Source organism: Erythrolamprus reginae, chromosome 2, assembly GCF_031021105.1.
Source record: "Erythrolamprus reginae isolate rEryReg1 chromosome 2, rEryReg1.hap1, whole genome shotgun sequence".
Classification (NCBI taxonomy): domain Eukaryota; kingdom Metazoa; phylum Chordata; class Lepidosauria; order Squamata; family Dipsadidae; genus Erythrolamprus; species Erythrolamprus reginae.
The window spans coordinates 100,658,751-100,685,976 of record NC_091951.1 but is presented as its reverse complement, the minus strand read 5'-3'; the positions used below and the strand labels follow the sequence as shown (position 1 = coordinate 100,685,976).

The window sequence follows — 27,226 nt, the reverse complement described above, 5'->3', positions numbered from 1 at the left end:
GGGCGGGCTAAGGCGAGGCGGTCCCGCGGCGGCGCTGGGCCTCTCGGCTGAGGGGGCAGCGTGATGGGGCTGTGAGCTCAGGCCCCGCGCTCGCCATGCCAGGGAAAGCCCAGCAGTTCCAGGGTCCTCAGGTCAGCTGCTGCGCCAAATACCTGCTCTTCGCCTCCAATGTGCTCTTCTGGGTGGGTGAGCGAGTCCGCGTGTCCCGCGGAAGCGGTCGGTCGGTCGGAGCGGCGCTTGCACCTCCTTCTTCTACCTGGGCGGAGGGGAGGAGGAGGCCAGGACGGAAAGGGAGCTGTTCCCACCGGGGTCCGAGGGTGGCGGGAGTGGGGGGAGAGGGATGGGGGTCGCCGGCTTCCTGGGAAGAGAGGCGGGGAAGCTCCCCTCCGCCCAGCTGCGGAATCCTTTGCAAAAGGCTCGTCACGCCAAGCGGGTGCTCGCGGCGTCCTGCGTGGAGCGTGACGGATTCGGCGCTCGAAAGTTGTTGTGGGTTTTTTGAGGCAAGGACGTCCTTGGTTCCCACTCCGAAGCCTCCGGCTGCACCTGAAGCCCGGCCGCTGCCTTGCCTGGCGCCTTGTTCCTGCTTCGATTTCTGGGCAGTTCCCCGCAGAAGCAGGAAAAAAGGGGCTTCCTACAACCGAATCTGCCACCCTTTTGCCTGTCTTGTTTCTGACACAGCATTGTTTCCTCCTGTCATCCCCCTTCTCTGTGTGAGGGGGGGAAAAAGTTATAACTCTATTCAAGCAGCGGTTTGGCTTCGGTTCACTAGCGGCAGAGTTTAGATCTTATCCCGAGAAGCCAGCTCCCTCAGCAAGCATGCAGTACGAAGTTCCTTAATCCCTTTGTTTTGAGGAAATTCACACTGCAAAAACAGTTCAGCTGCCCCACCTCATTCCTTTTCTTGCACGTATTTGACACCACGTCTCTTGTAAAATCCCGGGGAACTGTATGTATCTTAACTTGGGTTTCACCTTCACACCTGGTGCTTAGGTGGGATGTGGTTGTCACATATTGCCTGAACTCTTGTCACTGTGCTTTGGAAAGATGGATTGTGGCTGGCATGATACAGCACGGGTTGTTCAACAAACTGTTCTTTAAACAAGCTGTGACTTAGCATATTGTGTAACTCCCAATCTGTCCTTTATAGCAGTGGTTCTCAACCTTTCTAATGCCCCGACCCCTTAATACAGGTCCTCATGTTGTGGTGACCCCCAACCATAAGTCTAGCACCAATTCTCCCAACAGAGCTTTACGCTGATTGGCAGGAAGGTCAGAGGGACACCCCCCACTAAACGCCTGATTGGTTGGATTGTAAAAATAATTTCCAAGGTGCCAGAGTAGAAGCTTTAGTTCCTAACGCCATGGGAAATTTTTTTTTTCCCCATGGTCTTAGGCAACCCCTGCAAAATGGTCGTTCGACCCCCAACCTATAAAGCAGAACCACTGCTTTATAGGTTGTTGCATATAGTTGGGATCCTGGCTGCATATAAATCTAATAAAAATAAAATAAATAAAATAAATAAAAATAAAATAAATAAAAATAAAATATAAAATATAAAATAAAATAAAATATTAAAAAAAATAAAAGTGTCGGTATTCTGTAGTTACATTCACTGCCTAAGTAGTGGTAATGCAATAGTTCAAGCCCTAATCGAGGACCTAAGTATTATTAAGGCAACATTTAAAGAAACTCTATAGCAGCAAACCTCAGCCTTTTTGGTGCCAGGGACTGGTTTTGTGGAAAACATTTTTTCCACAAATTGGGAGCAGGGTAGCACACAACCTATATCACTCACAAATACACAGTTTACAGTAAGGTTTGCATTCCTATGAGAATCTAATGCCTAACGTTCTGAGGCAGCTGCAAATATAGATGAAACTTTGATCACTTGCCCACTGCTCACCTCCAGCTGTATGACCTGCTTCCTAACTGGCCACAGACGGGGCCCCAGGGATGGAGACTCTTTCTGCATAGGCAATTTCAAGCAGAGTGGAGTGTGTTTTAAAATAAAATTAGGATGCTCATGTCTGATAAATTCAATAGATTAATAATTTAATTAAATTCAATACATTAATAATTTAATTAAATAATTAAATTCAATAGATTAATAATTTAATTAAATAATAGTATCATAAATTATTATAGTTTGTGGCATAGTTAGCAAGATGTAAAAACTGGATTGGGCATTTACATCCAGTTATTGGGTTCTTGTCAAGGACCTGGGATAATAGTAGATATTGATGTCAGATTGGACTAAATTAAATGTCACAGTATTTAAGCTGTTCTGAGTAAAGCTGTCTTTTGTAATTGACTGGATTGAATTTGTCAATGCCAATGGTGTTTAAGCAGTGCACCAATTGTTTTGGTATTGCACCTGTGGCATCTATTACTGTTTGGTACTCTCTTTGTTTTCTTTTGTATTTGTGTATCGGATTGCCTACTCATGACTTTCATTGCATGCTTAGTTTTGTCCCTGAAGAACAATTATGATGTACGGTAATTGTGTTACAGTTGAAGGAAGTTGAAGGAAGTTTGAGAAAAGCAATTGATTGTAGTAGCTTTTGACTTTTCCTTATTTTGCTGGTCCCGTTTGAATCAGAATGATCTCATCTTGAAGTAGATGCCTATATTCATCTAGCAAACAGATTAATTTGAGACATTTCCATATCATATTTTCTGTTTAATAGATACTAGGCAGTGCACATCTTATCCAATATACAGTATGCTCCTCTATCTTCTGTTTATTTTACAGTATATACTTATAAATATTTAACTTATACATAAAATATTTACTTTGCATAGTAAATAAGTAGTACTAGAAATTAGTAATGAATTATTTCACTACTTACTTATAAATGCTTCACCATGGAGATTAAAATCAGCAAAAGATAAACACTCGTAAACTAGCAGTTGTCAACAGCACCTGGAAATTAACAGAAATTAAAACAGATCAAAATCCTCATTATCAAAGTAAAACAGTGTTAACTTTTTTGCTTCTATAAAAAAACAAACTACAGATTTTTTTCACAATTGAATAACTTTTGATGAACTTTATTTGTGTGCTACGGAGAATTCCAGCAGGGAGGACTATCTAAAGTGGCCAAAATTGTGCAAGTTTTAGGACTCAATCTGTTAACAAGAAGGGTGAGACATCTCTGGTGAATTTCTGATCAACAGAGGATCTAACGGAGCAGATAAAATGGGCCATGTTTGCTTTTTGGGTGAAAAGTTCCTCAGGGATACAAATAAAGCTTTAACCTGCATGATGAATTTATGAAAAACAGAATTGTCCTAAACACAGAATTTGTATCATTGATGGATTACTTACCAAATCAATTTGGCCTTAATTTATTTATGGAGAAGATTTATTTCAATTCGGATGCAAGTAAAAAGCCTCAGTGTCTGCCTTCTAGAATGACTTTTGTCAAGAAATGAGTAATATGGGGAGCAAATAAAAAACCAAGTGATTTCCGTAGATAATAATTTATCCTAGTCTGATCCATCCCCACTCCCTTGCACATCAGAGAGCTTGGAGACAGTGACCTTTTTTTCAATGCAAAATAGTAGAGATACAGTACGGCGATTCTCATTCATTCATTTATTTATTTATTTATTTATTTATTTATTGGATTTGTATGCCTCCCCTCTCCGTAGACTCGGGGCGGCTAACAACAGTAGATTCTTATTCATTAGAGGGTTCTATTTGAAGAGGTTTGAGTTCAGAAAGATAGAGAAGGAAGGTGGTTGTTTGTTAAAGGGAAATTAACCAAAAGAAATTGACACTGGCAGCAGTTTATGCTCCAGATGCAAAAACAAAACAATTTATAATAAATACAAAGAGGAAATTGGATAACTTTATGGAGGGCACAACGTTTTTGGCAGGAGATTTCAATATGCAATTAACAAATGGGATCAGAAATACTAGGATGTTACATTTAAATAGACTTAATATGGTGGATCTCCATGCAGATATACCAAATAGAGGCACTTACTATTCAGCATGATATCATAATTTAATTGCATTGACTATATATTAATGAACAGGGTGGGCAATATACAAGTTAAAAAAGTAGATATAAAATGTATTTGGTTGTCAGATCATGCCCCACTACTGGCAGAATTGGAAATAGGTCAAGAATGTAATCAAAGAATTTGGAGATATAATGCAGTTGTAACTTCTAGTGAACAAGATAAAGATAAATTGCAGACAGAGTTATGTGAATATTTTAGAATTAATGATGTGGGTGATATTAAACAATCTGGTGGTGGGCACAATTCACTAGACACGTTTTATGTTAGGTGAGTCTTACATTGTAAAAAAATCAATAAAAATATTAAATACAAAAAAGAGACACTGACCTTTTTTTGGTAACACCAGGCCATTGCTTTCAGTATGCATTCCTCATTGTATGCCTGCTTATTCTCTTGTAATCCTTTCCTCTCCAATGGCTATAAATACAAACATTAATTAGCTAATTAAGAGCCAGTTTGGTCAAGTGGTTAAGGTGTTAGCCTAGAAACCAGGAGACTGTGAATTATAGTCCTGCCTTAGGGATGAAAGATGGCTAGGTGAACTTGGCTGGGGTGGCGCACTGGTTAGAGTGTAGCACTGTAGGCTGCTTCAGCTAACTGCTAGCTGTAGTTCATCAGTTCAAATCTCACCACTGAGTCAAGGTTGACTCAGTCTTCCATCCTTCTGAGGTGGGTAAAATGAGGACCCAGATTGTTGGGGGCAATATGCTGATTCTGTAAACTGCTTAGAGCGGGGTGTAACAGCACTATGAAGCGGTATATAAGTCTAAATGCTATTGCTATTGAGTCAGTCATTCTTTCTTATTCCAACCCACCTCACAGAATTGTTGCTATGGAGAAAATAGGAGAAGGAGTATCATGTATGTTTGCCACCTTGAATTACTTATAAAGTAATTATTATGGATGGGATAAAAATCTTAACATAAATACGTATTTTCTTTCTTGTTAAATACCCTACTGCCAGAGTGAGCAGAAAATGGTTAGGAGGCAACTGAAAGCAGAAGGTATATAGTCTTGTCAGTTTTGAGTCAGAACAGTTGTGGTCATGTGATTTTCCACTGAGTAATCACTTTGCTTAGCAATGGATATGCTGGTCCTAATTGTGGTTACTATGCAAGAGCTACCTGTATATGCAGGTATGGGGAATATAGCAAATTACTTTCCAACTTTGGGGCCAATTTCAGGACTCCAAGTGAGTTAATAATTGGGAGCTGAACGATCTGATGGAATGTCTAATTCTGTATTGAAGCATCGTATTCTGTTTTAGGAAGGAAATGCTATGGTTTCTGATGGGTGAGCCTAATAAATTTTAGTGACAGAATAGAAGCTTCTTATTATGCAGAATATTTATCTTTCCTCTAGAAGATTTCCTGGTTTCGTACAACATACACCTACTTCCCTCTCTATTTCTTGCTTCCTCCCACTCTTAAAGAACAACCGTGCCCAGTTTGAACACTGCTATTGCAATTACTTACAGGTTGATGGGAAAACCAAAGGAGAAAAATAAATCAAAAAGACATAAATATCAATACTTTGTATACATCAAGGACATGATTGGAGCAAGTTGGCAAGAAATATATGTTAAAACAATGTTTGCCAAATAAAAATTAAATTCCGCCAGATACCGAAACTCACCAGAAAATGAGAAATTAATATTGAGAGAAAAATTCAGTTCAGCTTCTCCAAGATCCATTTGAAAGAATCATTGACAAGGGCAGTCTTCAAGATGTGTAGCGACAGCAGTTTCCAGAACTTCTAATCAGGGTGGTGGGATGCAAAGCTAGGAAATATTAACAAGTGAATTTTCATATTGCCTGAGTTAGAAGGAACCTACTGTTGGGGTTTCCAAATTTGGCAACTTGTGGACTTCAACTCCCAGAATTCTCCAGCCAGCATAGATGTCTGGAAAATTCTGGGAGTTGAAGTCCACAAGTCTTAAAGTTGCCAAGTTTGAAGACCTCTGGTTTAGATACAGAATAACAGAATTGGAAAAGATCTTTGAAGTTCTCTAGACCAGGGGTTCCCAAACTTTTGAACCTCGGGGACTACCAAGGTCATAATTTAAATCCTGTGGACCACCAAATTCATAATTCTAAATCCTAATTCATAATTTTAAATCCCGCAGACTACTAATATGATTTTTAAAAAGATAAATACATTTGTAAAATAATGATCAGAGAGCTTCCATTTTATTAATATGAAATGCATCTATTTAATATAACAAAATTATAACTGTGTATTTAATTATAACAAAATTGTAAATGCTTATTTAATCATAACAAAATCTGTAAAGGTTGTTTCAATTGTAACAAGATTAGATTAGATTAGATTTATTGGATTTATATGCCGCCCCTCTCCGCAGATTAAATAATGAAAGCTTATTTGACAGTGGCTTGTTGGTGGGAAAGTCAGTCCCATATTCCAGAGCTGTAGTCCCTTCTTCCCTCTCTCCGCCCCTCCCATCCTCTCCTCTCCTCTCCTCCCCTCCCCTTTCCTTTTTTTTCCTCTTCTTCCTTGGTGGGAAGAAGAGGAAAGGAAATTGTCATGTAACATATCGCAACTTTGTTCCCCTTTCACTAAAACAGGAGTGGGGATGGCCAATACGTGACACATCCAGCCCAAAGGCTGCAGGAAAAGAAAAAGGTTAAAGTCAGAAAGAGATTCCCTAAAACCGATGGGCAATAAGAACAGACCAAATAACATTTCCAGCTTTTTTCTTCACTGTAGCCTGGGATGTTATTTACAAGAAAAAGTTACTGAGTGAATTTTATATTTTTAGTTATGCACAGTATAGATTATATTTGTGTGACTTGGCAAGTGTGCTAACTGGCATTATTGAATTGGAAAGACATTTTTGTCTTTTGCAGTTTCATGTGAGAAAATCACCTAAGAATATTTGCTTATTTGTTAATTAGATTTTTGTTCCTGCCTTTATTACTTTACTATATCAAATCAAATAAGTGAAAAACCAGGACTGGAGGTTTGGCATTCTTTTGATATTAGACTTGTATTTTAATCTTATTTTGCTAAGGTGAATGGGAAGTGAACTGAAATATGATTCTGATTTTGTATCCAGAGTTAATAAGATGAAATAAAACATAGTTTTCCCATTTGCATGTTCGGGGAGATTGTGGTGTATGAGAGAACCATTGAGAATGCTTATGGTAAATCATTACCTTAATGGTTTCTTATTAAACCAATATAATTATATCTACATTGGTCCTATTTTTAATAATTTAATTCTGCACGTTGTATTGTTTCTTTGTTTCCTGGTGTACGAAACCTTGCATAAGGCCTGAACTCCTCACATTCTACCTATTGAGATAGCCCTCACAAAGCCCTACAGGCAATGGCAAACAAATAGCAATTGACATTGAAAGAGGGCAGGGTTTACTCTGTGGGCAGGGGAAGAACTCTGATCAATGCTGCTGCTGTTTTAGAAATGTTCCATTCTTACCATGGGAACAGTATAACCATTGTCTGTACACAGTGCTAAGCTTGCAACTGCTCCAGATGATGTGTTCTCAGCCTTCTGTTTTCCAAGGCTGTCAAGTTAGGCTGTAAGTGAATGGGGTTGGCTAGTGTTAATGGGGTTGGCAAATGACAGGGATTTAATTTGATCTAGCCCAGGGGTGTCAATAATAACAACAACAAAACAACAACAACAACAATAATAATAATAATATAATATATTATATATTATATATTTATTAGATTTGTATGCCGCCCCTCCCCTCAGACTCGGGGCGGCTCACAACAATAATAAAACAGCGTACAATGAACAAATCTAATATTTAAAAGAAAATATCTAAAACCCCATTATTTAAAAAACATACAACACAAGCATACCATACATAAAACTATATAAGCCGGGGGGAGATGTCTTAATTCCCCCATGCCTGGCGATATAGGTGGGTCTTAAGCAATTTACAAAAGACAAGGAGGGTGGGGGGAGTTCTGATCTCTGGGGGGAGTTGATTCCAGAGGGCCCGGGCTGCCACAGAGAAGGCTCTTCCCCTGGGGCCCTCCAGACGACATTGTTTAGTCCAGTGTTTTTCAACCAGTGTGCCGTGGCACACTAGTGTGCCGTGAGACATGGTCAGGTGTGCCGCGAAGCTCAGAGAGAGAAAGAACAAGAGAGAGAGAAAGAAAGAGAAAGAGGGAGAGAAAGCAAGCAAGCAAGAGAGAAAGAAAACAAGAGAGAGAGAAAGAGAAAGAAAGAGCAAGAGGGAGAGAAAGCAAGCAAGCAAGAGAGAGAGAAAGAGAACAAGAGAGACAGAAAGAAAGAGAGAAAGAAAGCAAGAGAGAGAAAGAAAGGAGAGAGAGAGAGAAAGAGAGGGAGGGAAGGTGGGAGAGAGAAAGACATAGAGGGAGGTAGGGAGGGAGAAAGCAAAAAAGGAAAGAAGGAAGAGAGAAAGAAAGAAAGAGGGATGGAGAGATGGAGAGATAGAGAAAAAAGAGGGAGGAAGAGAAAGAGGGAGGGAGAGAGAAATAGAGTGAAAGGGAGGAAGAGAGAGAGAGAGAGGAATTTTTTGTCCAAACTTTATTTTGCTGCCCCCCCCCTCAATGTGCCCCATGGTTTTGTAAATTTAAAAAATGTGCCGCGGCTCAAAAAAGGTTGAAAATCACTGGTTTAGTCGATGGGACCCAGAGAAGGCCAACTCTGTGGGACCTTATCAGCCACTGGGATTCGTGCGGCAGAAGGCGGTCTCAGAGGTATTCTGGTCCGATGCCATGTTGGGCTTTATAGGTCATTACCAACATAATAATAATAATAATAATAATAATAATAATAATAATAATAACAACAACAACAACAACAACAACAACAATAATAATAATAATAATTATTTATTAGATTTGTATGCCGCCCCCTCCAAAGACTTGGAGCGGCTCACAACAGTGATAAACAATGTGACAAATCCAATACTTAAAACCATCTAAAATCCATATCATTAAAACCATACAACTCAGTCATACCATACATAAACTATATTAGCCTGGGGATACCTCAATTGCCCCATGCCTGGCTACATAGGTGGCGCTTCAGTAACCTATGAAAGGCAAGGAAAGTGGGGGTGGTCCTGATCTCCGAGGGGAGTTGATTCCAGAGAGCTGGGGCTGCCACAGAGAAGGCTCTTCCCCTGGGCCCCGCCAGAACGACATTGTTTAGTCAACGGGACCTGGAAAAGGCCAACTCTGTGGGACCTAATTGGCCGCTGGGACTCGTGCAGGAGAAGACGGTTCTGAAGATATTCTGGTCGTAGGGTGCTTAGATCTGGCCCATAGGACTGTCCTAGAAACAGCTAAGGACTGGCCTGCAGTGCCTCTGCCAATGAAAATAGAGCTCGGAAGGATTGCAAGCAGCCCTCCCAAGCTCCATTTTCGCTGGCAGAGGGTTGTAGGAGGCCGATGCAGCCAAAAACAGAGTATGGGAGCCCATTTTCTCTGGCAGAGCTCTCAGGCCACCACAGGTGCCGCAACATGAGTGAGGTCAAGCTGGCCATTCCCCCCCCCCAAAGGTCGAACACAACCTTGATGCAGCCCTCAATGAAATTGAGTTTTACATCCTGATTTAGCTTATGTATACAACCATAAAGTTGGCTTTGCTTGGTTGGAAAACGTTAAGATTCATACTCGGGTATTGATTCTATGGAGGCAGCCAAAATCTCTTTGCTAAGCGAGACAGTTGTTAAGTGAGTTTTGCTCCTTTTTACAACCTCTCTTCCCACAGTTAAGTGAATCAGTGCAGTTGTTAGTAACACGGATGCAAAATGAATCGGGATTTCCCATTGGTTTTGCTTGTAAAGGGGATCGCGTGACTCTGGGACATTGCAACCGTCATAAAAATGAGTCAGTTGCCAAGCATTGAGATTTTGATCATGTGACCATGGGGATTCTGCAAGTCATAAGTATGAAAAACAGTCATGAGGCACTTTTTTTCAGTGCAGTGTAACCTTGAATGGCCACTAAATGAATGGTTATAAGTCAAGGACTATTATTATTATTATTATTATTATTATTATTATTATTATTATTTATTAAATTTGTATGCTACCTCCACAAGATAGAATGGGGTGCAAATAATTGACAATTTCCTTACACCAAAGTAGACTTTTGTTTAACACTTCTTTAACCTTCCAGTGTTCACTTTAATTCATACCCTGGCAAACTAGAATATCTCCTCTGAAGAAATAGACCTTATCTGAGTCTAGAACCTCCAATATGCCAGCCAGTTACATTATTTCTTAATCTTAGTTTTCACTTATCCTGTGAATAGAAAATGAGTCAACACAAGAGGCAAAAGTTGGGGTGAATCATGATCTGTCTTTCTGCAGAAAACACTATAAAATGAAGAAGGCGTTGCACCATCCTTTATTAAGTCCACCTGAAAGACCAGGCCTATACATGAAGGTTTAATTAAGCTGATTTATTGCTAAAAGCCTATGCACAAGAATCTTCTAAAGTAAGGGTCAACATTTGCTTAAAGTTAGAAGGTCCACAGCACTTAAGGGTGTGTGTGTGTTGGAATTTGTGGCTATATTCTAAGCCAGTGTTTCCCAACCTTGGCAACTTGAAGATATTTGGACTTCAAGTTGCCAAGGCTGGGAAACACTGTTCTAAGCTGATCCCTCTTTTGGCCCATCCCCCTGGCTCTGCAGTCCTTCTATATTCTTAGAATAGAACTAAATTGCTCCCTGTTGTTATCCTATGCATGATGGTGGCCTTTTCTCTTTTGCAGTTGCTGGGGGCAGCTTTCCTAGCCATTGGTTTGTGGGCTTGGGCAGAAAAGGTAAGTTTGGCCAGGAAGGGAATGTTTTTCTGATTGCTGTATCCAGGTAATAAATTGTTTCCTCTTGCTATGCTGGTTTTTTAAAAAAATACATAGCCCTTTACATTTATTAATGTTTGTTTTATTTATTTTATTAAAGAATAGAATTTGTTTCCAATTTGAAATTAAAGTAAAAGGTAACAGAAAGAATACTTATGCTGTAATCTTAAACATACATGTATATAGGTTTTAACAGGTATCAGCAAGTAAATTGTACTTAATTTCTGGGACTTTGAAATTAAAGTAAAAGGTAACAGAAAGAATACTTAAACATACATGTATATAGGTTTTAACAGGTATCAGCAAGTAAATTGTACTTAATTTCTGGGACTTAATCCTTTATTAACCATTTGATGAGATAGATTTTTGCATCCATCAGAATTCTGGAAACATTGATGATTTTTTTTTGATAACCCCCATGATCAACTTAAATATAACCGTAGATATAATAATGTTTCTTTTTCACCCAAGGGCTGCATTTGGTTTTATAGTGGAATGCTGTGGACCAGCCTTCAGAAAATAATGGGCGGTTCCAAGAAAATTTTAAGTTGTATTTAAATTCAATAAAAATATGCATATAATTAATTCATTAGTTCAGTTACATGTAGGAATTGAAATTTGCTAACTATTTTGTGGAATTTTACTCAAAGGCTTTGGGTCTGCACGCAACCTGGGGAGTTGGCTAAAATATACATTTGAATGAAATGTGTAGCTTGTACTCCTGGATCAAATAATGAGTCCTTCTGGTCCAACATTATTTACAATTAGCCAGCTAAGTGCCCATGAGGGGCGGCATACAAATATAATAAATAAATAAATAAAATGAGGAGCTAAGGAGCAAATTCTTTTGCATATAAGAAGTTTTCCGTTGTTTTCCACGTACCGGTACTTGTTTTTCAGAGTTTTACTATGAGCTACGTTACTACACATGTAATTTCATTCAGGTGCCTTTTATTTTCCCACCTTCCATTTCCTCAATCATTTTTATAGTTTAAGTATGAACCTAGAACACAATGAACCGTGCTGAGTCAGGTCTTTGAGAATGTGTTGAGCAATAGCTGGTGAGCCTCTCATCATGTCATATCTTTTGTCTCTATTCATTACACATACTACCGACATTTATATATTCTCCCTCCCCCATTCCTGACCATTTTTATTTTGTGAAAAAGCACTGGCATGATTTCCTATTGAGAATGGCTCACCTGCCCATTTGCCACCAATAGTGTTGATCGAAATGTATAAAATCATGCATGGGATAGAAAAGGTGGATAGAGAAAAATTCTTTATCACACAATACTAGGACAAGGGGGCCCTCCCTAAAGCTCATAGGTAAGAAAGTGAGGACAAATCAAGGGAAATATTTCTTCACCCAGAGGTTCATTGGTTTATGGAATTCACTTCCAGAAGAGGTCATGACAGCTGTCAGCCTGGATAGCTTCAAGGCAGGAGTAGACAGATTCATGGATGCCAAGTGTATTGGTGGTTATTGAAACGGATGTCCATGTGCCGCCTCTATGTTGGTTGAGGCAGGCAGGTTGGGGCTCAAGGAAAAGGGAGGGTCTTGCCTTCTCTTTCTGTTCAAGATCCCCATGTACAATTGGTGGACCACTGTGTGACACAGAATGCTGGACTCGATGGGCTTTGGCCCGATTCAGCATCTCTCTTCTTATGTTCTTATGTGTTGCTTGATGCAGGTTTCTTGACAAACAGCAGCCGAGAGGTGGAGGAATTTCATTTGGAAACTGGCACTGAGCCCAGATGAGAAGGACATTTTAATTTGTTTATTTACTTACTTACAGAAAAATATATATTGCTCCCCCAATATGTGGTATGTAATACCACATATTATAATATTAAAATAAAATACAACAACAACTATATGCTGTTCCCTCCCTCCCCACCCTCCGAAAATAGCTGTCCAATCATCATAACTTCCCAAAGTCAATCACCAAACATCCAATTACCACCTTGCAAAATGTCACCAAAGAGGATGCTAGGTGTAGCACAGAGGTACCACTATCTTTGGCTTCGTGTCCTTGTCATCTCATTCAGAGAACGGAACAATTGGACCCTCAGGGTATCCGGGAGTCAAAACCATGTGGTTTTATAGAACAAAACCAGCTCTTTAAATTAAAATTGGAAAGCTGTCAGTAATGGCTGCAGCATCAAAGAATACGAGGTTTTTGCCTGCTAGAATTCGGGCTACTTAAAAACCCAGCTTATTTGCCTTTCTGCACCTGCTCACCTTTTCTTTCTCATCACTTTGTTTACATATATATATAACATTTTAAAAAAAAATTACAATGAATAAATAAGCATGTCAGAATCAGTGGGTTTCTCTTACCATTGCTACCAGTTTGGGAATGGGAGCGCACGGGCATGGGCTTCTGCACATGCACAGAGCATTTTTTAAATGACATGTGGATGGGTAAGCGGAGCCTCCTGCTGCCGCTGCTACCTGTTCGCCTGAGCCAGTGCAAACCAATAGCAAACCACCACCGGTCAGAATACATGTGTGTGTTTAAAAACTATGCAAATTCTTCTGCGTAAGCTAAGGTTTGAGGGTTCCTTGGTGTTCTCTTGAGCTTGTGTGTTCTCTTGCAGACGTTTCATTACCCAAACTAGGTAACACCATCAGTCCTAGTCTAAGATATGGTTTGTTCAGTTAATCCCCTTTCTGGCTTTGTGGTTAATGTACCACTTCTTTCTCCAATCAATTTCCATCAGGAATCTGCATATATTTGAAGGGTACCAAGTTGGGGGGAGGCTGGTATAAATATATAGTTTACCCTTTACACACCATCAAGCAACTATCATGTACATAACCTCAACAATGGAAATTCTACGTCATTGGTCATTGTTGTTTTTCATTCATGTAAAGGAAAACTATTTTTGCTAGAGGGAATTTGGCTGTGGAGTCCACTTCAGCTTTGTGTTTTTGTCTTTATCCTATCCAGGGTGTGCTCTCCAATCTATCATCCATCACTGACCTTGGTGGCTTTGACCCAGTCTGGCTTTTCCTCGTGGTTGGAGGGGTGATGTTCGTGCTGGGTTTTGCTGGCTGTATTGGTGCACTCAGGGAGAATACGTTGCTCCTCAAATTCGTATGTCTTTTTCTCTTCTCCCCCCCCCCTTGTTGGTATAGCTTAATGTAAACTGGGCTTCTGTGGACCAAATCATGACTTGACTAAGAACTCCCAAGTAGTGATGGGTGAACTGAACCCGCACAATTCGGGTCCGTACCGAATTTTGCGGTGTTCGGTATGCCGAACACGAACCCGAAATTTTTCCAAACTTCGGGCAAAGTTCGGGGTCGTGTTCAGCATTCGGAGCTTTGACGTCACCGGTAGATTGCTAAGGACGCCAAGGTGATCACTTCCTGGATTCCATGGAATCCAGGAAGTGATCACCTTGGCGTCCTTAGCAACCTGTCGGTGACCTCAAAGCTCCGCCCCCGGAATCTCTTTGTGGGAGGGATTCCCTGTTCGGGTTTGGTTCGGATTCGGCCAAATTTTGCTTAAAATTCGGCTGAACTTGCCGAACCCAAACACCGTTGGGTTCGCCCATCACTACTCCCAATGTGACATTGGCAGGCTTTTTTTTTCTACTCTTAGTCAACTTCTCTTTCCAGAAGAAAATACCATATTTTTCATAGTATAAGACACACCCTTTTCCTTCCTAAAAGGAGCTGAAAATTTGGGTGCGTCTTATACTAAGAATTTAGCCTTTTTTTGGAAGCTTTTTTCCCAGTCCTAACAAGGTGCTAACGATTTTTCTAGCTTTTACCGGCTTGCAGACTCTTTCATTGTTACTCTCCCCAAATAAGGGTTTTTTTTAAAGCTCTAACCAGGGGAGAAGATAATGTGCTGAAGCTGACCAGACTAAGGACGCTAGACAGATGAATACCTGGTAGGCTGATTTCTATCCCCCCCTATTTTTCTCCCCCAAAACTAAGCTGCATCTTACATTCCGAAAAATACAGTAGTCATATTAGTACAGGTTCTCAACTTACGATCACAATTGAACCCAAAATTTCTATTGTTAAGTGAGTCAGTTGTTAAGTGAATTTTGGCCCACTTTACATCTTTTCCTGCCACAGTTGTAAATGAATCACTACAGTTCTTAAGTTAGTAATATGGTTGATAAGTGAATCTGACTTCACAATTGACTTTGCTTGTCAGAAGCTTGCAAAAGGTGACCCTATGTCCCCATGACATTGTAAGCCCCATAAATATGAATGAGTTATCAAGCATCCAAATTTTGATCACATGACTATGGGGTTGCTGTAATGGTAATAAGCGTGAAATATGGTCATAAGTCACTTTTTTTCAGTACTATTATAACTTCAAACAGTTACTAAATGAACTGTTGTAAATTGAAGACTGAATATATATATATATTTATAAAGGGAAGCTTAAACAACAGAATATAACTCCAAGTAAATCAAACTTCTGTGAAATCAAACTGTCCACTTAGGAAACAACACTGATTGACAATCAGTTTCATTTTGTTGTCAGCACATTCAGCTTTGTACAGAACAAAGTATTCAATGAGAATATTTCATTCATTCAGGTCTAGGATGTGTTATTTGAGTGTTTCCTTTATTTTTTTTGAGGATGATGGAGAACATTCACATGTGGCCTTTTGAACATTTATAAAACATAATGTGGTAAATTCTTAGTGCCGGATTATTCTGACACTGGAAATTAGGCAAGGACCTAGAAAGTCTTAAGTGAGTTTTGTTGTATGGGAGCACAATAGAAGTTGACTTTTATTTTGGCATTGAAAGAAAAACAAGACATAATGCTTTGAATTGGTGTATTATGCAGGAAATGTATGTTTATCTTTGAGAGATGAATAGGATATACAGGTTGGAACAAGGAGCATAATGCAAGTTGAAATGATAGCATTAGGAAAATAATACACCAATATAGTTTTCTGGAGAGATCTGAAGAAAAATAAACTATTAACTCAATTTCTTCTATTGTCATGGCAAGAAAACAATATAGAGCTATGAATCCATACAGCCATATGAATTGAACTTTAAAAAAATAGCTTACTAACATAAAAATTAACTAGCAGAACATTTGTTGTATTTTGTCCTTCAGTTATTTTGTCAACTATCCTCTGACAAAATTTTAAGCAAGGCTTCCTTTCCTGCAACTTGTGCTTATCTAGTCAATGTGAGAGCGAGCCTTAACCCTGAGAGATCTTTTGGCCTTGCACACTAATGATGTACCTTTCTTTTGGCACCAGTTCTCTGTGTTCCTGGGGCTCATCTTTTTCCTGGAGCTGACAGCTGGTGTCCTGGCCTTCATTTTCAAGGACTGGATCAAGGATCAGCTCAACTTCTTCATTAACAATAACGTCAAGGCATATCGCGATGACATAGACCTCCAGAACCTCATAGACTTTGCTCAGGAATATGTGAGTTATGTAAATTACCTAGAGCAGTGGATGGCAAACCTATGGCACGGGTGCCACAGGTGGTACGCGGAGCCATATCTGCTGGCATGCGAGCTATTGCCCTAGCTCAGCTCCAACTTACATGCGTGTGCTGGCCAACTGATTTTTAGATTGCACAGAGGCTCTGGGAGGGCATTTTTGGCTTTCGGAGGGCCTCTGGGGAGGATGGGGGAGGGCGTTTTACCCTCCCCCAGTTCCAAGGAAGCCTTTGGAACCTGGGGATTGCAAAACACGAGCCTACTGGGCCCACCAGAAGTTGGGAAACAAGCCATTTCCGGCCTCCAGAGGGCCTCCTGGGGGCGGGGGAAGCTGTTTTTGCCGTCCCCCACGTACGTGAGTGCCAATTTTGGGTGTGGCACTCGCGTATGTGCGATAGCACACGCACACACTTTTGGCACCTGAGGGACAAAAGGTTCGCCATCACTGACCTAGAGCAATATGTCTGTCTGTAATGTTCGTGTATGCTCAGGCGATAGGGTGCTTTCTTTGGAAAAATCTTGGTAATAACCTGGTAGCTTTTGAAATATTAACCAGTCCCCAATACCCTGGGTTTACAAAGCCACCCCTAAAGATCGCTTCATGTTATGTGTATATATATATACACATATGTTTGGTCTCTATCCTTTGAGGAAATATTCACCCCGAAATTCAGCTTCCACTTCTCTCTCTTAAATATAGGAGATATCATTTGTATAAATTGTTGTGCAGAGTTTCAAATTAGAAATTCAAGAGACCTTTATTGTTATTTGCTCTTAAGCCTAATTTTTGATGTGTTTATTGAAACATTGTTCTGTTCTAAACTACACAAGGTATTGCAGTAGATTATAAATTCTTCTGGATTATGTTCCTTACTTTAAACATGCTACAATAATGAGTGCTACATAGTTATGTAGATGAGAAGGAAGAATTCCAGCGCTGCATTAAATCCCTTGCAGCCGCAGGAACAATTATTTTCATAGGTCCTTGTTGTGGTAATAACCCAGATGCTTAGCATTATAGATATATTCCCTGAAGCTACATTATTCAGTAAGTCACAAGGGATAGAAAACACAGTAGCTATCTGCATAATAAAGTAGGAATAATCCCTTAAATACACTTAACTTTAGGATATATGATTTTTGACTTTACTATCACTTTCCTACTTTGAGATTTTCTTTTTAACTTGAAGTAGTTTTGTGGGGGTTTTATAGGTTTTAGGAAAGACTTACTTATGTTTTAGGCCTGTTGTCCCCATTGGATAATATGGACATGGACAATTTAATTGAAAATATCCTTTTATATCATCCATTATTTTTTACTCTTAAATTTGAGAAAAAGTCTGTTTTGTTAAGCATCAAACAAATTTACCTCCATTGTCTTTTTTACCTAGAGAAAGGTGAGCAAAAATGTGTTTTGGTGTTAATTATATAATCAACAATATTGTAAAAACAACAACAACAACAACACAATGCTAAGATGAGTTTTGATCAGAAAGGCAAGAAGTTGTTGTTTAATCAGTGTTTAAAACAGTGTTAAAATGCTTTTCTTTTCAAGTGCTTTTGCATTAATATCTCTATAATTTTTGAGAATGACAAAACTGTGTTCTAGTGCAAATTAAAACATAAATTAAAAAAATAAGTGAAAATCACTGTGCTAATGTGGCAATGATAAGGAAGTATGCAGATCCTACTATCTTATTTTCTGCTGCTTTTCGGTCCTTAAAAAGGACAAATCAAATATGGATCATATTTGTTTTCTATTCCAGAAGAGATGGAATGCATAAATCAGAAATTGGATAACAGTACCATGTAAATACCTCATTAAAATATTTAAGAATAATAATTTTTATGTATCCAGTGAAATATTGGATATATCTTCACAACTTTGTTTCAGTATGTTGTAACCCAGCGGCCCCCAATCTTTTGGGCTGGTTCCGTGGAGAGAGATTTTTCCATGGACCAGAGGCAGCGTGATTTCGCAATGCTGCCTGAATCCCATGGATGGGCTTCGCTTGCTTGTGTGACCTGATTACTGCCGTCTTCTGCCTCATGTATCCAAGGAACCAGTCAGGTCCCACAAACTCAGCCTTCTCCAGGTCCCATTGGCCAGACAATGTCGGCTGGCGGGGCCTAGGGGAAGAGCCTTCTCTGTGGTAGCCCCGGCCCTCTGGAATGAACTCCCTCCGGAAATATGTACCGCCCCCTCCCTCCTGGTCTTTTGTAAAGCTTGAAAACCTACCTCTGCCGGTGGATATGGGGAAGCCGTGAGTGATGGGACTGTCTCCGGCCAACACTATCTATGATTTGAATTGGATAAATGTGTATGATTGTATATGGGGATTTAAAATATTTTTAGTAAATTTCTATAATCTTTTATAGTTATTTAAATCTAATAAATAAATAAATAAACAAACAAACAAACAAACAAACAAACAAACAAACACACACACACACACACACACACACATACATACATAAATACATACCTGGGAGTTGGGGACCCCTGTTGTAACCAATATTTCCTGACACCATTCTTAAATGATGTGAATATGTGTTTTTCAGTTTTATAATTTGAAGTGAAATTTCTTCCTACATTATTTTTTAAAGAAATGGAATGACATTATTTACACAATGGAATTTAATGTTTATAGCTTTAAAAAAACCCAATATGTGAGCATGATTTTAACTGTGGGGGTTTTTGGGGGGGGCATATGTGTGTGTGTGTCAAATTCTTTTCACTAGCACTAAAATGCTTTAAAGAACTCCTTTCAAAAAGCTATAAATATAATTATGAGATTTTGCGCAAGAAATTTAAGATTAAAAGTGATTAAAATGGATTTTTCAAAAATCCTGCCCAGACCGGTCACCTTTTTATTTACTTGACTGGGTCACAAACACTCGTAATGGAAAGGGCTTGCTGATAGCAACACACTGTATTGCTCCAGGTAAACCAGATGCTTCTTGAAAATAAGACAGAAGAGTAATTTTAGGTATGTTGTTTCCCACAAGAATCAGGTTATTGTTGTATAAAAGAGAGGGAAGAACAATAAGGAAAATACAGGAGAGAAGCAATTTGAAAAGCACGATTGCAGGCAAACCTTACCAAGCGAGTTAACAGTGCAGAGCAAATAATGTGTGGAATTCTCCTGTTTCCTGTGGGGACTCATCATTAGGCAATTAAAAGGTGTGAAGGCCACTCCAGAGGTCAACATGCCATCTCATGGCTGATAATGAACCTGCAACATAGCAAAATTGCACGTTCTTAAATCATTTCTCCATCTCTCTCTCTCTCTCTCTTTTAATTTTCAAAACATCCAAACGCTGGTCAGAGTTCATTCATTCTATTTGCTCGGTGCTGCCAAGCCCTGCAGTTTTCTGAGCACTCTGCCCAGTCTAACCCTGTCTCCCTCTGCAGTGGTCGTGCTGTGGGGCTCATGGACCTAATGACTGGAATCTCAACATTTATTTCAACTGCACTGACTCTAACCCCAGCAGGGAGCGCTGTGGGGTACCCTTTTCCTGTTGCGTCAAGGATCCTGCGGTAAGGAGTTGAAATACAGAAATAAGTGAGAGGGATTCTCACTTTTTTCATCCCCTGTAGACCTAAATAATGTCTGAGCAGGGTTTTTTTAAGGTCCTCGTATTAACTAATCTAGTTGTGTGAATTGTTAGGAAAATAGTATGTAGATTAAATGTAGCCTTATCCAAAATGATGATTTTATCTTTTTATTTTTATTAATTTTTCACTTTTTTAAAAAAAAAGAAAACACAATAGTAAGTACAGAAGAAAACCAAAGAAAATTAAATTAATAACAGTATATACAGATACAGTATTAGCATTATATTAGCATTAAAGTCACTATATTTATATTACATTAATTAAACACTAGACAATAATTTGTCTGAAGTATATAAATGATTTTAATTTGGAGAACAAGTGTGGTGTAGGGATGGAGCTGTTAGACTAGGACCATGGAAACCCAGCTAGACAAGGAGGTGGCAGCATGCATGCTGTTTTGAGCCCCTGTTGGGAAAAGTGGGACACAAATTTAAAACATAAATAAATAAGAAAATGAGTGTCATCCATATATTTGTCATTCCATGGAATTCCTTCACCAATACAGGGCAGAATGGGGGTGGAAAAGAGGAGAAGAGCTAAAGCTGAAGGTAGAAGTTGCAAATTATCTGGAAGCATGTGGAATGAAAAGCAAATGCTGAAGATATTTAGGGGAGAACCAGTGAATCTCTTTCCTGGGTTCCAAGAATAATTTCAATTACTTTTGTGTCTGTTCTTTTGACAGGAGGACGTTCTCAATACACAGTGTGGCTATGATGTTCGCCTTAAACTGGTGAGGGTCAGGTTTGTGTGTGTGTGTGTGTGTTTATTGAAAAGAACAAGGTGGCTGTCCAGAAAAAAGGTAGTGCTGGCATAAGCATAAAGGATGGTTTGGCAAGAACATACAGTGAGTTCTGAAAAGGGTCTGCATGGGAGTATTAGAATGCCACAGATTGCAACAGAGCACATGCGTTTGACCCTAAGCTCAAAGGAAAGCCTCTAATTAGGCTACAAAAAAAATTCTACTGGATTTTATGAATTTGAGCTGGGGGTGCGGGAGTGATTACTGCACTCTGTGATGTTTTTAGAGTTCTTCAGGTGTTCTTCTGTACCTCTTTTGCAGGAGTTGGAGCAGCAGAGCTTCATTCACACTAAAGGGTGTGCTGGACAATTTGAGAAGTGGCTCCAGGACAATCTCATTGTAGTAGCAGGGACCTTTGTAGGTGTGGCACTTCTACAGGTATGAGCTTCCATGTTACTGAGAATTTGCTCTTCAAGTAACCCCCACGTGGAAATTCTATCCATTCCATCCATTCCTTCCATCCAACCAACCAACCAACCAACCAACCAACCAACCAACCAACCAACCAACCAACCAACCATCCAACCAACCAACCAACCAACCAACCAACCAACCAACCAACCAACCAACCAACCAACCAACCAACCAACCAACCAACCAACCAACCAACCAACCAACCACCCACCCACCCACCCACCCACCCACCCACCCACCCATCCTTAATATGCAACTCTCCTAGGAACTCTAGGCTGCAATTTCATCCTTTGACCAGAATGACCAGAAGTTATCAGAAATACAGTGATCTTACAGAAGGGGAGAGAACCAATTTTGGAGTGAAAGTAGGAAGTTTTAAAGTAGTAAACTGTTTCCATTTTTGCTTTGAAGAGCCCTCAATTCCCCCCAACCTCAAAATGATGCTACCACCATACTATGGTGCCTAGGTTTGATAAATAGTTTTATCCTATTTAGAGCATTTTACTGGAAGATTAGCTCTTCCAGTAAAATGTATGCCACATACTCTGACAGAGCAAGTACTTAGTCCAAATGAAAATCTATTGCATAGGTGTTCAGGGTGGATGCAATACTTTTTCATTACCTGAAGGTTATTCTTATGACACCCCATTGAACTCATGTATTTTTGAGAGAAGTCAGTTGCATGGTTTTCATGTCCCATCTAGGTCATAATAGTGAATACTAATGAAAGTACTACTACTACTAGCACTACTAGTATATTTTTACTTCTTTTCCCCCTCGGTTTAACACTACAAACATATCTAATTCTCCTGCCTCCTATTTGTTTCAGAGTTAGTTTTCTGATGGCAGTGAGATTAGATCCAAGATATGTCGATACCTGTTGGTTCATTTAATAGGAATGTCTTGATAAAGGAGGTAGAAAGAACTGCAAAAACTGCTTTTTGATGGATAGTTAATAGTCATATTAATTGAGCGTGCATAAATGTGACTTCATCTTAGGCATGATAAAATAGCCTATGGGTGCTATCAAAGGTAAGGAATTTCAAAGTTTAAAAAAATGTAAAGGATATCTGCATTGGTATATCTTTGTTCCATTCAGATGGTTGCAATTCGTACCTGACCTATTCATTTCAACTGAATTGCAAAGGAAAAAATTCCTTCGTAATAACTAGGGGAAACAGGTGCTGTAGATTACATTTCGGTAATCACTAGGTTACAGGGAAAAGAAACTTGAGGCCACATGTTGAGGCTGCCTTTCTATAGCTTTGAGATAGGCTGTTTCCTGGCAGAGCAAAGCTGACCAGGCTTTTCTGTCACTTGTCCTGTAGTAATAATGATTTGAATGCTCCAAGCATGAGAATGAAATAAATAGCTTCCATTTGGTGGTTCAGAGGCGCTGAGATTGCGTCCCGCAAACTTTCTGGCTGGAGGTTCTAGAATTGCAGATATATCTGGAAGATTAGGAAGGCTGGTATATTGGCGTGCGCACAATAACAAGCATTTCACAAGCATGTTGTTACATTGCTTTATCACTGTTGTGAGCCGCTCCAAGTCTCCGGAGAGGGGCGGCATACAAATCTAATAAATTATTATTATTATTATTATTATTATTATTATTATTATTATTGTTGTTGTTGTTGTTATTATTATGTCAGTACAACACAGCAAACAAGACCACTATGCTGGATTTCGTATTTCATCACCAGTCGGGCGCTTCCCAAGCACCTAGGACTGCGTGATGTAGCAGCGAATTATGTTTGCCGATCCCAGTAAAGCGGCCTTTTGCAATTGACAGATGGAGATTTTGTCAATTCCAATGGTTTTCAAATGTCCGCTGAGATCCTTTGGCCCTGAGTCCAGCGTGCCAAGTACCACTGGGACCACTTTCACGGGCTTATGCCTGAGTCGTTGCAGCTCGATCGTTAGATCTTCGTATTTCACTAATTTCTCTAGCTGCTTCTCCTTAATTCTGCTGTCCCCTGGGATTGCGATGTCGATGATCCATATTTTCTTTTTCTCCACGATCACAATGTCTGGTGTGTTATGCTTCAAAATTCGGTCAGTCTGAAGTTGGAAGTCCCACAGTAGTTTTGCTTGCTCATTTTCGACCACTTTTTCGGGCTTATGATCCCACCAGTTCTTTGCCACTGGTAAATGGTAGTTCCGGCACAAGTTCCAGTGGATCATCTGTGCCACAGCATCATGTCTATGCTTGCAGTCAGTCTGTGCGATCTTTTTGCAGCATCTGAGTATTATTATTATTATTATTATTATTATTATTATTATTATTATTATTATTATTATTTCTTCAATTTGTATTTCAGATATTTGGGATCTGCCTGGCACAGAACCTAGTGAGTGACATCAATGCTGTGAAAGCCAACTGGTGACACCAGAAGAGAGATTTTGCTGTCTCCTACAGATTCCCAGATCTTTTGAAGGACTGAAGCCAAGTCTTCAAGCCACAACCACTGGGTGCTGCTAAAGCCATCAACAACCTTCTATTGGGGGGTTGAGGTGGGGCTCACCAGTATTAATAACTACCAGACGCCTTTCCATAACTTTCTCTTCCTCGCCGGGGCACACATGTCATGTAAATAGTATTTATGTCAGGCTTCTGGAGGCTCCTTTGACCCACTGCAAAAACAGCGGAATTAGAAGCACCTCTTACGCATATAGCCTAGAAGCAGCTCTGGATTTTATTCTGTGACCACTGGAGGTCCCCATCAATGAGGTAGCATAGCTCATATGTGGAAACAAGTGTCCTAACCCAGCTGCCTGGAGCAGCTTCACACTTGTACCTCTTCTAGGCCTCTACTTGAAATCTCTACACTCTACTCCCCGTCTGTTCTCCTGCTTAATCAGGGAGATTAAATTGGAGGTAACTCGAGACTGAGTTCCCTTGTTCAAATTAGGGTTATATTTTATTTTGTGGACTGTATTGTTGCTTTCTGCTATTGTCTTAACAAGCTGTTGGGAAGATGCCATCATATCTCGTTGGGGCCAGTAATCTTCAGCCTTGATTTTTAAGGCTTAAATTCCAGCAGATTGGATTTTTAAGGCTTAAATTCCAGTGGGAGTAAAGCCTGTCAGACAGAACCAAACAGGTCAGCTCAGTCCATTCCACTAATAGTAAACCAATGGTAAACTAAAAATTAGTTTAGAAAAGCATGACACTGTAACAGAAATGAATCTGTTCCGAGCGTTTGATTGTACCTGTTTGTTTACAGAACCTTACAAGTTATTCGAACTTAAAAAGGTAAATTGGGATATGTCTAATCAGCCCTGTTATTTCTTTGACAAATGTGCAGTCTTTTGCATGCAAAATCTATTGCTCTGAATTTTTAAAGATAATTCTAGACCTCTTGAACCAGGTTTTGTCCTTGGTTGGATATAATGCAACCTTTTGCTCCAGTAATTGGCTCATAGCCTTGCAGGGTACTTGTGTTTCACAGAATGGCACAATACTGGCACAATACTGGGAAAGATTTTGCACTGATACATCTCTCTGCACTGCTATAATGTAGGTTCCACTACTTCCTTCCTTTTTGATAAGGAGTTTATCTGGATCTCCCTGGACTCTGGTGCTGGCAGGATTGTTCAAGGATGTGGCCCTACTCTTCCCCATAAAGTACTTGTTAGCAAATGTTTTTCGGGGACTTTTTAAAAACCATATTGAGCCTGACTGACCATTCTGTTGAAGAGGACCAATTTGATTTGGGACCAGTTTGTGTCATGGATGTGAATTAGATGCAGTGGTATTCCTTATGGGGGAGGGCAGGGATTGAATTGTGATTGATTTTTTAATCTCCTATTTTGTACTGGGATTTACAGGCCCATCTTCACGTGCCCCCAACCATGGCTTAAGCCTGCCCCAGTAACTGTTTTTATGTGATTTATCCTTGTGAGGTTGTTTCTGCATAATCGCCAACACGCCACTGAAGCAGTTAAATTCGTCCTTAATGTTCCAGTTCTAAAATAGGGCTTCCCCTATTTTCCCAAGGCAGTTTTTGCTAGAGCAGAAACTGGCTCACTTCAAATGTGGTTGGTGATGTTGTCAAGAAGGAGATCTGTCCAGCATCTACTTCCTTCCTTGTCACTAGGAATTGCCCTCCATACCAGTTTAGCTGGGCATCTGCAGAGATATGTGAATGCACAATGCCCAACAGGTCCTTTCTGGACAGGTTTTACGTAGGATCTTTTAAGTCTAGAGCTTTTGAAAGAACTAGACTTGTGTTTGGAAAATGGGACCGGCATCTTCACGAAGAAGTGCTGGGTCTGCATTGCACCAAAGGCCTTTTATACTGGGAATGAAAGGCATTGAGCCCTCTGCCTGTGTTACCTTTCAGTAAACAAATGAGTGCATTACATGCTTTCTGTTGCATTTGTACATAAACACTGAGTTTTCTGTATTTGGTGGGAAGGAGACAGTAGTGTTGCTTATATCGGTTGTACTTTTCTGCCAGGCCAGGCGATGGCACATTGGACTTTAATGCGGCTCTCTGTCTGTGCTCCAAAACTACTGCATGCTCTGACTGCAGTGGCAGCTTTCCTCCACCTGAGGATGCTCTTGAATAGCATTCCTCCAATTTACAGTTTTGCCTGAAAGAAAGACTTTCCCCTAAATAATGTTAACTTCTAAATGTGACGGATTCCCTGAATATTTGAAACAGGTGACGTCTAATCTTTTTGGGGATATGTTCCAAAATTCAGGGCCACCTTTTGGTTAGAACATCCTGTGGGGCTCTGCTTCGGGTTTGTTTGTTTGTTTGTTTGTTTGTGTGTGTGTGTGTGTTTGTTGAACCGTGGGAAGGTACACTCTACAAGGATGGCTGTAACCGCACGCCTGCGAGGAGGGAGTGTGGTGGAATGAGAAAGCTTAGAGGATCCCCATTTGCTCTGGGTCTCCTATTTCCTGTCATCTCTGACAGCTGGAACCCTTGGGATGATGTGTACTTCGCAGCAGCATCCTTTCCCCACCCACAAAAGAAGAGAAAGCCATTATGAAGCTGTCAACATGTATGAAAACGAAGCCCACTGCATATGCAAAAGTTATAACCTATCTACGATATGTTAATCAGAGACCAAAGGATAAACTTGCTAAGCAGATTTACTTTCACGTCTTCCACACTTGACTGTTGCAAACGTTCCTGGGTTTAGTAATAAGATGCACAGGCAATGAAACTACAGGCTGCCCTGGCAGCTAAAGTCTGCTGCTTCATATATATATATCTTAATTCTGTTCATTTGCATCTTGCTGGTTTTCTTGCTGGGTTTTTCTTCTTGTGTTTGACTTGACAGTCTTTTTTTCAGCTTAACCCTCTCACCTCCCTCTCATCCTCTTGCTGCTATGTATTTTACAGTACAATACTAAAACTATTATCCCAAAATTGTAAAGAGTTTTAAATCCTCTTTAATTACTGTAATGGGTGTTTCGAGTTGGGTGATCAGGCTTCTGCTATTGTTCATTTTTCAAGACTCAGGTTTGTGTATCACTGATCTTACTACAGCATCTTTTTCAGCTTGAAATGCTGCCAATCATACATTGGTTTAGTTTTATATATTTCCTTAGTAGAAGGAAGTCCGATTTTTAATTTAAAAATGGTGTGTGATGATCTCATGTTCTTTTCCTACTGTCAAAAGCTTTTTTCTTGATTTCCCCCCTCATCTGGGCTGCTCAATATTAACAATTACAAGATTATCAGCAAATTTTCAACTGATTTTATGTTAAACCTGTCCAGATAACTTAAAAATAGAGCAATAAATAAAATGAAATAAAATAAATAAATAAAATAAATAAGAACATCTATAGTAGCCATTCTGCAATTATGACTGCGAGATGACTTCATACGAGCAAAATTGTATAAGGATAAGATAATTAATTGCAAAGGGTAAGTGCTTTGGTTACTGTTGGGGTAAATATTTTGCGTCACCATTTAAGACCAACATTTTTAACAGTATTGGTGTATATGGACTGGAATGTGTTTGATTGAATGCAAAAGGTATTGGCAATTATGTATTTCTTTTGGATGTAGATTGAAAAAACACACAAGTCAAATGCAAATAAAATATAAATGGTCTGGAA

General features: G+C 39.7%; 1 protein-coding gene across 2 annotated transcripts; it reads left to right on the top strand.

Annotated features, from left to right (window-relative positions):
- On the top strand, positions 1-27,226 carry TSPAN17 (tetraspanin 17). 2 transcript variants are annotated; one of them, XM_070738949.1, is made up of 8 exons: positions 1-182; positions 10,776-10,826; positions 13,823-13,969; positions 16,122-16,292; positions 19,725-19,850; positions 20,611-20,658; positions 20,989-21,105; positions 23,466-27,226. In XM_070738949.1, the coding sequence occupies exons 1-8, from the start codon at positions 96-98 to the stop codon at positions 23,529-23,531; spliced, it is 813 nt and encodes a 270-aa protein (XP_070595050.1). In that variant the 5' UTR covers positions 1-95; the 3' UTR covers positions 23,532-27,226. The 2 variants fall into 2 exon arrangements, with proteins under 2 accessions (XP_070595050.1, XP_070595051.1); XM_070738950.1 differs by having other exon boundaries at positions 13-131.

Bases quoted from the DNA above. Each gene is read 5' to 3' on its own strand.
- TSPAN17 (XM_070738949.1), top strand. From the start codon at position 96: ATGCCAGGGAAAGCCCAGCAGTTCCAGGGTCCTCAGGTCAGCTGCTGC. The intron at 19,851-20,610 runs GTAAGGAGTTGA...TTCTTTTGACAG, and splicing joins GTTGCGTCAAGGATCCTGCG to GAGGACGTTCTCAATACACA. The intron at 20,659-20,988 runs GTGAGGGTCAGG...CCTCTTTTGCAG, and splicing joins ATGATGTTCGCCTTAAACTG to GAGTTGGAGCAGCAGAGCTT.